The 13,256-nt window shown below is 40.6% G+C and overlaps 1 protein-coding gene across 7 annotated transcripts in view; it reads left to right on the forward strand.

The window, feature by feature from the left end:
- Positions 1 to 12,520, forward strand: part of kiaa0232 (KIAA0232 ortholog) — a 32,261-nt gene extending 19,741 nt beyond the window's left edge. For 6 of the 7 annotated variants that reach the window (XM_031585408.2, XM_031585406.2, XM_012815577.3 and 3 more), the window contains exons 6-8: positions 72 to 3,579; positions 8,179 to 8,287; positions 9,973 to 12,520. In XM_031585408.2, coding sequence (XP_031441268.1) covers positions 72 to 3,579; positions 8,179 to 8,287; positions 9,973 to 9,992 — 3,637 coding nt within the window. In that variant the 3' untranslated portion in view covers positions 9,993 to 12,520. The remainder of the gene's footprint in view (positions 1 to 71; positions 3,580 to 8,178; positions 8,288 to 9,972) is intronic. The other variant, XM_012815578.3, reaches the window with a different exon arrangement.
- Positions 12,521 to 13,256: the final 736 nt, after the last annotated feature.

Genomic DNA, 13,256 nt, shown 5'->3' on the forward strand with positions numbered 1-13,256 from the left:
TATATTCCCACTATAGATCTGAAATGTGATCTATCTTCACTGAATTGGTACTTGTGTTCCTTTGTGTTCAGGTACAATGAAGCCTTTCCGCCACTTTCAGAGAAATCGGTTTGTCTTCAGGAGATAATGACTGTGTGGAACAAGGATAAATCCAGCACATCTTCCTCACAGGCTACCCCAAACACCAGCACTGACACCTCTGCACCTAAAGATTTTTGTAGTGATGGTGAGGCCTCCAGAGGTGAAACCTCAAAGACCTGCGGTATCAGTAGTACAGCCATCATCACATCAGTAATTGGTGAAAGGATTCCACAAAGGCGTAACAAGAAAGAGAAAGAGAACAGACAGCAGCACGGAGTATCTTCTTCTGGGATGGTAGAGGAGCGAGCCTCTCACAAGAAGCAAACCCGGAGTAGGTCGGAGGGAAAATATCGCCGCCGGTCCTGCTCCTCTGGCTCCAGTGAGGCAGGTTCGAGCTCCAGCAGTTATCAGGGCGACATGAAAAGACATACCAGCAAAACCATTCAGATGAGGCATAAATCGCGAGAAAGAGGCACGACCAGAGGCAAGAAGATTCGGAGCCAAGGGCAAGTTAAACTGTCATTTAAGGCCATCGACAAGGAAGATCGGAAAAATGCTATGGGAGGTCCTCAAAAACAGCAGCTACCAATCTGTCCAAAAAAGGGAAAGAGGTCTCTTAAAGAGATCAAGAAAGAGCCTTGTTGTGGGATGGAGTTAAAGGAGTCACTCTACGATATAAGAAACAAAAAAGAGTATGTGGAAGAACCACTGTGGTACACAGAACCTCTGACGGAATATTTTGTTCCCGTCAGCTGTAGGAAGAGCAAACTTGAGACAACATACAGGAACAATCCGGACTCTCCTGGTGGATCCCCTGTGTCTGGAGATAAGGACAGGCTGGCGGAGCGGATGCAAGGGATTTGTTATGCCAGTGCTCATTTCCAGAGGGCTTATCTTGCAGCAGGGACTTTCGTTGACGGGCACTTTGTTGAATTGCCAGATGAAAGCAGTGAGGAGGCTGTTGTTGAATTCAGTAGGACCTCATCCAGCCCAGCACACGAGGAGGATAGTCGAGATTTAGATGATGATGAGCATCTGGCTGAATTCACTGACTTCTATGAAGTCGAGATTTATCCATCCATATTGGATCCTTGTGCCTCAGACTCTGTCCAAGAGAGTCGAATCCTAAACATGATTCGCCAAAAAAAAAGCATAGAGCAGAGAGAATTTGAGGCAGAATGTTTAGTGTTAGATGGCCTTCAGCTGCATGGGAAAAGTGCAATAAATACAGAGACACTGGGAGAGACATCTGGAACCGATGGGTTCCTCTGGAAAGATTTTGAAAGTATTGCTCAAGTCTGTGAATGTTATTCATCGTCCAGTTCAGAAGTAGATGTAGATCGAGGAGAAAGCTTTGTTGGGGACTCTGACCCTGTTCAGCTGTCCCCAGTATTTGATAGTACAATGTTTAATTTGTGCGAGCTGTCCGAAGAATGCATCGCTCCAGAAGCTAGCTGTGATGGTGGCCCACACCTGAACACCAACAGCTGTTTCTCACTTTTTGAGCTGCAGTGTGGTGATAGCCCCACTTGTTGTTTTCCATGTGACTCTATTACTGGTTGTCATGACACCACCACAACTCACAAGACGACAAGTAGCAGTCTAGATGGTAACTATGGTAACAACAAACAGTCTCGTTTGCTCATATGGACCCAAAACAGTGCCTTTGATGGAACGGAAAACTGTTCTAATCTTTCAACACGGACTTGTAGCCCTTGGTCTCACTCCGAAGAGACTCGTTCAGACAACGAGCAAATAAATGTTCCGTCGGAGGAGTTGTTGGCTCCGAATGCTAGTGAGGAGGAGATAACATCCATAATTATTCCTTACATCCCAGCGACGTATCTGGAGGAAGATCCCCTTGATTTTTTGAAGGATGCTGAAGTACCGCAACAAAATGCAACACACACAGTTTCAAAAACAATATCCAAACTGGAATCCGTTTGTGGTATAGCATTGGAGACGGACGAGAGTGGACAGTATGACACTGGCATATTTGATGATGCTAATCAACAGGACAAAGACTACACCACCTCAGGGATAATAAAGGACATTTGGACAACTGTTGGAGATTATTCTACACACATGGAAGAAGAGAAGCCTCATTTTGAGGAGCTACTCTTGGAGGATATAAGGAACTACCACTACTGTGGTTGTCGTGAAATGAAGCTGACCGGTGCTGCACATGTGCAGACCACACACAAGAAAGCAGTGCAGTGTTCCGTGTATCACCTGTGGGAGGAGGAGGAGAGTGAAGGTCAAGAGTTGTTGGCTAAAAATAATAAGCTGTCCAAGACCGATAGTGGTGACTATACGACCCCCTTCTTGAAGCCCTGGGACGCGAGTGCAGACAAAGACAACTCATCGTTCATCCTTGGGGGAGTGTACGGTGAACTGGGGTCTTTTGGAGGTGATCAGGACTGGGCTGCTATTCATCCATCATCTGGCAATGCCCAGGGCCTGCTGCAGTGTGCTGCTGCAGCGGCGGCAGCCTCCTCCGATGTTGTCACAACGATTACAGGCACTGACGTGTTCATGAACACCACGGGAAACAACCGCTTTGCTCCTGGTCTACACAAGCCGCTCTGGAGACCACTGGTCTCCTCCTTTGGTCAGAATGACCACCAGGCTGCTGTGAAAAAAAGAGACCGATTGACCAAGGGGTTTTCTTTTATCTTCCATGAAGATTTGATCGGAACCTGTTCCGGTCTCTACGGCGATGAAACAGACCAGGATTACTCGTTCTCGTCGTTTGATTTGAGCGATCCCTTATCTCAAGTGCTCCACGTGGAGTGCTGTTTTGAGCCCACTGAAATGACCACCTCGTTAAGCCCAGGGTTCAAACCCAAGTCAATTCTTTGCTCAGACTCAGAGAAGAGTGACATCTTCTCTTCTTCTCGGCTGTATGGCATTAATCAGACTCAGTATCGTGCCATACGCATATCCCCAAGGACTCACTTTCGACCAATTTCCACTTCGGAATTGTCTCCTCCAGGTGGAGGTAGTGAGTCAGATATAGAGGAGTCTGAAAAAGATGAGCATAATAGTCTTCCTACTCTGGTTCAGGCCGCCAATGTGTTCGATGACCCACAGGCCGACCTCAAACCCCTGGAGGAGGACGCAGAGTGTGAAGGACCTTATTACGGAAAGTCAGAACTAGAATCTGGGAAGTTTTTGCCCAGATTGAAAAAATCTGGTATGGAAAAGAGTGCTCAGACTTCATTAGATTCACAGGAGGGGTCTGGGTCTGGTGGGGCACTTTTGTCTGTACCTGAGCAGAATTATTTTGCTGAGTGTCAAGTGGTGCCAGCGGCGGCAACTACAGAATCCACGTCAGAGGAGGCACCAGCACAACAGCAGTCCTCTAGTGACCAGGTGGTTCACGAGGAGGAGACCTGCAGAAGAGGAGGAGGAGGAGAAGCATTCGGAGATTCAGCAGGTGGCCTTGTGCTTCCCCACCAATGCGAGACAACACTTGACCTTGAGAAATTGCATGAGGTCAGAAATTATTTTTTTTCCTTGGCTTTTTTGAAAATGCTGTCTTGATATTACTTTTAAATGAATTAATAGTGAACAAATACCAGATGTGTGTCTATAAAAGTATGGAGTCCAGTGTTTCCTCTGTATGTATTCAACCACGGCGCACTGCCGCTACTGAATTTGGAGCAGAATTTGAAAATTTCACAGTTTATTATTAATGAATGTTCTGAGTAATAACACACCAGTATAAAGGTTACCCTTAAAGTCCATTCTGCTTTAGACCTGGCATCTCGTGCCCTATCTCACCCAATGTAGCATCTCATCCAATCAGTCGTCCAACAAATGCTTTAGTTTGACAAGTTAGTCCCAAACGAATCACTTTCACGACAGCTCGGTTTCATTTGCTGCAATATTTGATCGCCTTTTCAGTGTCAGGTGTGTCTTTTTAAGTGAATGTAAAAAAAAAAACACAGCCTATTCACTATTTGTATTAAGTAAAGAATACGGTACAGATTGGTAATTGAAACAAATAATTGACTATTAGCCACCCTATGCTCCTAGTTATCTATCGGTATAGTCTGCTTCCTGTGAAGAAAGCCAACCATGGTAGCATTACGAGATCATTCCAAATGATTCAAGTGCAACCCACATTGGGCACACACACACAGATAAATGACTTGTACAAATCTTTCAAAAGTATCAAATTCCCCTGTGCTTTCTAAACTTGTGCACTAGGCAGCAATCCTATCTCAAAAAACGCATGAGAGGACATCACCAACTAATTGACTGTTACATTGGTTGCCAACTTTAAATAACACTTCTCTGTAAACTGGGTTTATTAACTATTTCTAATGAGTAAGAAGACATAATATAGGTTATAGGTTAATATATTAATATTATATATAAACTAGGGCTGTCAAAGTTAACGCGTTAATCTATGAGATTATTATGGTCGAGATTAATGCGATAAAAGTTAATTTACTTTTTCTACATTTACATTTAGTCATTTAGCAGACACTTTTATCCAAAGCGACTTACAATGTATACACATTTTACATTTACACTGATGGCACACTGCACATCAGGAGCAATTAGGGGTTCAGTGTCTTGCTCTAGGACGCTTCGACAGGGAATCGAACTAGCAACCTTCTGATTACTAAACGACTTCTTTACCTCCTGTACCACTGTCGCCCCCCATTTCTAATGGGTAAGAAGACATAATATAGGTTATAGGTTAATATATTAATGTTATATATAAACTAGGGCTGTCAAAGTTAACGCGTTAATCTATGAGATTATTGTGGTCGAGATAAATGCGATAAAATATTTTAACGCAGTTAACGCAACTTTGTTTACTTCCCGTGTGCGTTGACCCCTGACACGAAACCGCCGCATGCCTGCAGTCAGTTAGATAGGAGAGACCGAGACGGTAGTGGAAGATGGAGAGAGCTGAGGGATTGTTGGGCGGAAAGTTTGAGGCAAAATGACGGAACAATCGACAAAACTAAAGTTTTATGTAGCATTTGTCAAGCTGAATTTAGCTATCACCTTAATGAAATCACATTTTCTTTGCACACAACAAAGCCAGGAAAGACTATTGTACTCCAATATATTAAATATTAGCAGTATGAGCAAGCACGTTGTGAAGTGGGCATTACTCCCCGGAGTGCATTGTCTTCTGCTGCTCAAATGCTGTGAACTCCATTATCCCGCTTATACCAGTTGCCACACTTTTTGTTAGGTTAATTTGCGGATAATTTCCATATTTTGATCCCTAAAATGGACTTTACCACTGCTTTTTTCCGCCATCCATCAAGTCTTTTCTAAAGTCACGGGTCAAACTACCGTTACTAGTTCTAAATGTATGGTTGTAAGATGTTTTGTTGCAAGCTAGAATATCCCACCTTTTGCTGAACCGTAGCTTTGTAAAATTACTGTTGTCTTAAGCCCAGGTGTAGTGTAACAGTGCTAAAAGCTATTTTAGACATGACATTTGTTGTTACTCTTTGTACTTCCATTGGACTCTTTCACAAAGTGACAGTTCATTTCAAACTCAAGAAAGAACTTGGCATATTGATATGCAAGTGTAATATGTGTGCAAGAATTCAAAGCTAATTGACATTCTGGAGAGCACATCACAACAGGGAATGTAACCAAGCTGTGGTATAAGTACAAATATACACAGTACGTTTTACTAATCTCGTAGAACATATTTTTGGTGCACACTGCAGTAGCCTACATCCATTTACACATTTATTTTAACCCTCGGAAGCCATATCTAAATCCCCAAAAGTTTAAATCTCAAACATGATGAATATACAAATTACAAATGTCCGCAAAGTGAGTTTGTTAAAAGTAAAGTTAAGAATAATCATAACGACACAACATTGATCATGCAGGTAGTGAATTGACATCTTATTTGACAGAATATTTGACTGTTGTATTTATTGAAGAGGCAATACAAATGAAGATACAGTGAGCGGCAAGCTGTCTGTCTGCAAATATCTTCAGTGCTGACTAATATTCGTTATCTTGTTACGATACACATGAAATGTTTTGATGATTGTTATGGTCATGAAAATCGTGAAGTTGACCCAATTCAGGCCAAGGCTATCCAAGTTCGTTAATGTTGCTTGTATCCCTATGGTTGGTATGGTAACGCCTACCACTACCACGGTGGTAGTGTGAAGTTTGAGTTTGTGCTTAGCTGTTGTCAGTCCAACACAAAATGTTGAATCATTTCTATTTTACAATTCTGCTTGACCCCTCACTTTGCCACTGTGGGTCTGCCGTTACATGTGTGTCATGTGCTTTGCACTTTCAAAGAAAGGAACAAGGGGTTGTTGCTGTGGAAGAGGTTGTTTTTTTATTTTTTTTAAGAGAAATCAGCAGTCTCTCTTTATAGTCTATACCTGATCAAATGTATTTTGTACTCAGTCTTTACAATGTTTTGAAAGCTCTGTTTTTTTTACATCCAAATTAGCAGGAAAACTTAATCATTTCATTATCCTAGCTTAGTATAGCATGGTAACCATTCAGATAAAAGACAAAATAAAACAGTAAATTGCTTACAAAAGAGGCCAATAATAATAACTACTAATAATACAAGTTGCCATGCGTGGTGGTGGTCATTGGAGTCCAAGAAGCATGAGAGAAGCCACCTAATGGTGGTTAATTGAATAGTGGCTCATTAAAAAGTATGTGGCCGGGGGGCACTGTGGCGCAAACAGTAGCCCCGACCACATTCGGGCTTGACGCCCATGGAGGACACGGGTTCGAATCCGGCCCGATGTCATTTCCCCTGTCCACTCCCCACCTCTTCTCCCTCTCATTTCCTGTCCCACTCTTCACTAATCTATCAATTAAAGGCATAAAAGCCCAAAAACAAGTCTTTAAAAAAAAAAAAAAAAAAAAAGTATGTGACCAAAAGATAAGGCATTACGTTAGGACTTCAAGGCAGAACGAATTTTGAAGATTGTGCAAATCATGCCAGAGCTTCCGAGGTAAATGGGTTGTGGCTTGTTGTAGTGTTACCTTGTGGCCACTGAAGTTGAATCTAATTTTGGTGGAAATTCCTTTATATTAGAATGTCATGCAAGCAGTGGTGGCTCATTGTGTAGCTAATCGTACTTAAATTGGTTTTGACCTCCATAGGGCCAATGATTTTCCGTTTAAAAAAAAATGCATTTCCCGTTTCACATTTGGTGAATTCCGTTTTTTTTTTTTTTTCGTTTCAGCTCATTTTGTTCACCCTGAGGTAGATTGATGGCTTAAAATGAGTGAATAATATGTGCCCTTCTTAGATTGTTGTTTGCCAGCCATCAACAGAACAGAAGACTAAACATTTTTTGTTTTAAATGCGATTGGGAAGACGAGCGCGTGAATGTGACTGAATATTATATGTGACTGAAGCGGAGATCTGTGGGTCAACCGTTGAAAAGGGGGGCGTGGCCGGAGCAGAGTTCAGCGCAGACGTGACATTTTCTCAGTGGTTTTGTTCTTTAATTAATGTTTGTTCATCGTTGCAATCGTTGTTGTGTTTATTTGAAAGAAATATAGCCTTGCAGCCCAAAATACAGGGGAATTTGGGCGATTTGTATGAACAAAATGATGTTTCCGTTTCAAAGGTGCAATTCCGTTTCAAAGTGTTCATTCCGCGAATTCCGTACGTTTTCCGTTATCGCGGAAAATCATTGGCCCTACCTCCAGTTAACTGAGGCCCTGTACACTTGGTTTTAAAATGTATCTTGGGGACAGCCGAGACGCATCGCCATTTACTCCTGTGTCTGTCATGCGTCTCCAAGACGTCCAGCTGACCACTTGTATGCAGATTTTATTACTGCCTACATTGCGCTACTGCGTTGTTGGGGATGCATTAGCAAAAGCATCTATCTATTACAAAAGATATGTGGTCAAATGCATCCCAGACCACCTCGGCAAGTGGTTTCAGTGATCGGATCACAATGCGTCTTGGTTTACGTTAAGCATTTTGATCCATCATCATCAGAGCCTAATTATGCTTTTTGCATATTCATATGTAGTCATACTTCACCAGCTAAATGTGTGAAGCACTATTTACAAATTACTAAAATGCTCTCTCTGTCTGCTCTTCTACAGTCAGCTATTTTGAATGACAAGGATGATGAGAGGAACGACTCTCAACAGGATGATTGCTTGTGGCAGAGTTCTCTCGTGTCCCCTGTGTTCTCTGGATCACAGTGCACAGGTAAGTCCAGTCACAGCTGATTAGAGGGGTTCACTTCACTGTGTCACTATTGTCACACTCAATTCAAATAGATTTGACATTACTAACAGGCCACTGAGATTGGACTGACTTCACGCTAACACCGAATGGACACCGCGAGAAGCCTTGACAATCTTTTTAGACAAGAATTTAATTTAATTAGAATCATGGACTGTTCCTTTTAAATACAGCATTTCAATTTTCATTTTTGGAGCTTTATGCTGGGTTTTGCCATAGTGGGTCACAGATACACAAATGAATACAAAAGCAGCAAGCTGAAATTCATGATCCAGGTATCTATAAGTCTGACACAGATGTCTGTAACACGTAAGGTACACTTTTACCATGTGCTGAGCTGGCAGAGAAGTTGAAATAGCATCAAATAATTCATCAAAGAATAACTGAGTTAGCATGAGCTCTGAATGAACTGAAAAACAATGTCTAATTTTCTTGAAAATAACAGAAGAAGCCCTTTGTGTTCATTTGACCAAAACATATCTTTTTGGTGGATTAATTCACAGAATTCTACAAATAGCACACAGAACATACGCTCAGTTGGCAATTTGTTAGGTAGACTTAGCGAAAATGAATGCTGTACAACAGTCCTGCTATAAATCCCCCTTCATGATTGTTACAATGTTAAGTTAATGTTCAACTGTTTGATCATATTGGAGGAGGTAGTTTGTGATGCTGTTAAACTGTATTGAATTAAATAAAAATGTGTTTATGTTATCTGACCTAGCTTATTGAAATGGGGTGGTCAAAATTATGGAAATGCGTGTCAGGACGATTCAATTCAACAGCGCCACAAACTGCAGCCTCCAAAATTAACATGCATGTGAATCAACAGCTCTCTTAGTTAGTTTGAACAAATACTGAATATAATAACCTTTTTGACCTTTTCTTGCTGGATTGGTGTATTAGACTGCATTAGATTGAGCTCAGTGCTCCTAATAAGCTGCACACTGAGTGTATATTTCTCCCCCAGGATCCCGGGGCTATATTCAGGCAACTTCAAACATAGGTTCTAAAGTCACATTTATTTGTTTGAATTCTGCACACGTTTAGGTACCATAATGTTAGTAGTAGTATGCATGTCGTATTTTTCTCTAAAATCCCTATGAAATAATCATACTGGGTAAAGTGTCTTTTTTGCTGCTTTGGTTACTGAAGGTAATTGTACCCAATTTACAAAGAAACGCAAAGTTTGTTTGTTGTTTATGCATATGTGGTGTCTTACAACTAGCATGTATGTTTAGTTAAAAACGCAGACACTAAAAACGTTTTTCTGTATATCACTCAAATCTCATAGTGTGACCGTTAGAAATATAAAACATGACTCATCCAGTTCCTCTCCGATAGTAGTAGCTCATCAAGTTGTAGCTCCACTTCACACTATGTCTCATCGTCCTTGGATTTTAAAAGCTTGGTTATATAAAGAGTTCTAAAGTTTGATAATGTGGTGCGAAGATTGGATTTGCCATTTTAGAGAAAATAGTTGTCATTGTGTTGACCTCAGGGGTTAATATGGGAAGACGTGAGATTGTGTCTAATATCCACCGGCCATAGAAGGATATTTTGACTGATTGTTTCGTATTACTTGCAGTAGTGTTATGTGTTGCATGGTAAGTGTGCTCACCTGTATTTGTACATGTGTCTGTCTTAAGCAGGTAGCAGCACCATGTGACGAACCAACTTCAGTGTGGAACTGGAGTAAAGACAAGACTGAATCCTCTCATCTCTCCACATCATATTTGTTCTTGATCCCTGTTAACACAACCTCACTGACCTTGTGTGTGTTTGACAACATAAAAAAAGAAACTTAGTAGAAAAAGGAATTTGTAAGATATATATCTTTTGATGGAGTTATTTGGGGCATTTATTTAGTGTTTGTTTATAGTTCGTTTCATTGAATTAGTCCTCTTTGACCAGAAAGTCAAAGCATTTCAGGCAGACTGATGAGACTTTTCCACATCATACATTTTTCCCTCCAAAGTCTCTTATGGTTTTGAAACTAGCGAGCTGTTAATCATCTGAGGTTTTGTGCATGTTCCTGTCACACTTTCCCTCCCCTCCCCTCCAAAAACCTTCATTCTGCCACTACAGTTCAGAACCTATTTTGCTCTATTGTAGATTTGAGGGGAGTTTCACGCGGCGACTGGAGACTTGCTGTTGATTCTAAGCGATGCCCCCCGCTGCTCCTCCGGGGGCATCATATGTGTGTGTGTGTGCAACTTCCCCTACATGTACAAGGTTTTTGTTTTTAACAAACGTGTAAAATATTGTTTTTGTGGTTTGTTTTTTTTTCTCTTAAATTCAAAAATAGGTCTAAAAGTTTATGGGAATCAAAAATTACTAACAATAAATGACAGAAAAAAGTGTGATGCAAAAGAAGTATTTCCCTTTTGAAGTGGGCACTTGTGGTATACATGATTATGAAGATCATATACTAAATAGATTTGGGGGCACAAAGCTCATTTGTAGCTTGATTCCTGATTTTGAGGGATAATTCCAAGACATTTTTTTTTTTTTTAAAGCCCCCCCCCCTGCAAACACATTCAAATGCATGAATATACACACATGACAGGGTTGATACAACTGGAAAAATAAATAATAAAGTAGAGAAATGGAATTCACATATTTGCTCTTTTTTTTGTGTAACCTCAATGGTCACATTGTTTATGTTCAGAGTCTGATTCCAACTGAGTATACACACATGCTGAATAGTCTAGGTTGCGTGCAGTCTGAAGCGAGTTGTTGACATATACAAAACATCAAAAGTTGTGATAAACTTGGGCCTTTTAAAATGGTTCCATGTGTGGGGTTTTAGTTATGTTACTGCATGGAGCTTAAGCTGGAGACTTTTCTTCCCTGCCCCTGTGTCCCCCCAAACATGTCTGCTTCACAAATACTACATCATTTGACTTGGGCACTGCTGCAGAGACTTGCTTTGAGTAGATTGCTGTGCGGAGCATGTCATGATTCTATCTGATACCATGAAACATGCAACAGTTACCTTTTGTGTGTGGGTGCGTGTGTGTGTGTGTGTGTGTCTATACAAAGAAGTAGCTAAAGTTCCAGTGTAGTGCAGTTTCCTGAGAAACAGGCTATTTTATACAGAAGGCCTTCATCAGCTGTGCAAGCAAAAGGCTTCGGAGGCCACGTTCGGTTGGATTGCATTGTCAGAAACAGTTGCATGTCGCTCAATGCTTTACACTTTTATTCTCTGCCTTTGTATTCCTGTAGAACATTGCATCTGCCAAAAACCGTATACAGCATCATTTGGCTTGTGCACTGCTTCTGAAGCCCTTTCTTACAATTGTATGCCGATCTTGCTGTAATGTGAAATAACATGAAACATGCAAGTTCATTTCCCCTTATTTATGTATGTCTATATTAGGAGTTTTCCTCTTCTTTTTTTTTCTCACAAAAACAGTGATGTTCAAATAACTCGGAAGAACATTGTGGCCTAAGAAGTGCTTTGCTTGCACAGCAGATGAAATATTCCCTACAGTGGAAAATAGACTAACAAACATAAATATGTAGTTAATCAGTTCCATTCTATGTACACACACTCAGGAAAAGACTCTGATTGCCGCATGTCCACAAGTAAAAAAAAAAAAAAAAAAAAGAATCCAGTTTCAGTTGTTGAATGAAAATGGTTATCTCCATACAGTAGTCTTACAGAATATGATCGAGTTTAAGGGTTTCATCATGTTCGAATTTCAAGAAAAAATCTAGATCAACAAGTCCCATTTAAACTTTTTATTTTGTCTTGCAGACAGTATAATAGTTTTAGGAACAAGCTCTATTCTGAGACAGGATAAAATGACATTCATATGTAGATCTCATTAAAATTTCAAAAGCTGGAGTGCAAAGTAACCTTTCATATTTATTTATTGTGGTGTGTGTGTGTGTGTGTGTGTGTATTTATGTGTGAGGAGTGTTCAAGAAAGCCCTGGCACAAGAGAAAAAAAAATATTATATTAAAGAATATATATTAGGGTAAATAAACATGCCTCAGAAACAACAGAGTTCATTTTTTTTTTTTTTTTTTTTTGGTCCATCCTGTTAAGATAAGAGCTTTCAGTCCTCTTGTGTTCACCGAGATAATCCACTTCAATCTCTATAATTTAATGTATATTCTGAGTAAATGATTTGTTTCATTGTGGAGTCTCTTCACGTATAATAAAGGATCACACCGTTCTACCCTAATGTCGTTTCTCTTGAAGTCCTCATTCAGTCGACTGGTCCTACGTCCTCAATCTTCACTATGCGAACCCAGCTGTTGTGTCTGTTAGCCCTGCGTTTGGGATACCTAATTCCATAGCCACTCTGATTTGGATTAAAGTGGAGTTGACTGGACTCTCCACAATTGTAGCAATGTCATTAAATAACACCTTAACAGGATAACGAGAGAAAATGAAAACATTTAATGGAAAACATGACAACCACGTTCACTCTAACCAGCCACCCAGACAAACCACAAAGTTCCCTGTGTTTCCATTAAGCTGAACTGTGAGAGGATGAGTTCAGACCCCTGGAGCTAGTGAGAATAGAATAGAATATATTTATTTGTCATTGCACAAGTACAACGAAATTGAGGTAGCAGCTCTCAGACACAAAAACAATAAAAATATAGATTGAACATATATATATATATATATACATATTTACACTATAAAAACACAAGACATATAACACAACAGAGAGACAAATACAGGTCAGTTTTGTGCATTGTTAAGCGCTATGATGGCTCTGGGATAGAAGCTGTTTCTCAGCCTGTCTGTTTTTGCTATGATGGTCCTAAAGCGTCTCCCTGAGGGCAACAGTTCAAATAAGTGGTGACCAGGGTGTGTTGAGTCTCTGAGGATACTGTGGGCTTTCCTGAGGCAGCGTGATTTATAGATGTCCTCAAGAGGTGGAAGAGAGCAGCCAATTACTTTTTGCG

The sequence above is a fragment of the Clupea harengus genome, chromosome 18 (genome assembly GCF_900700415.2).
Source record: "Clupea harengus chromosome 18, Ch_v2.0.2, whole genome shotgun sequence".
NCBI lineage: Eukaryota > Metazoa > Chordata > Actinopteri > Clupeiformes > Clupeidae > Clupea > Clupea harengus.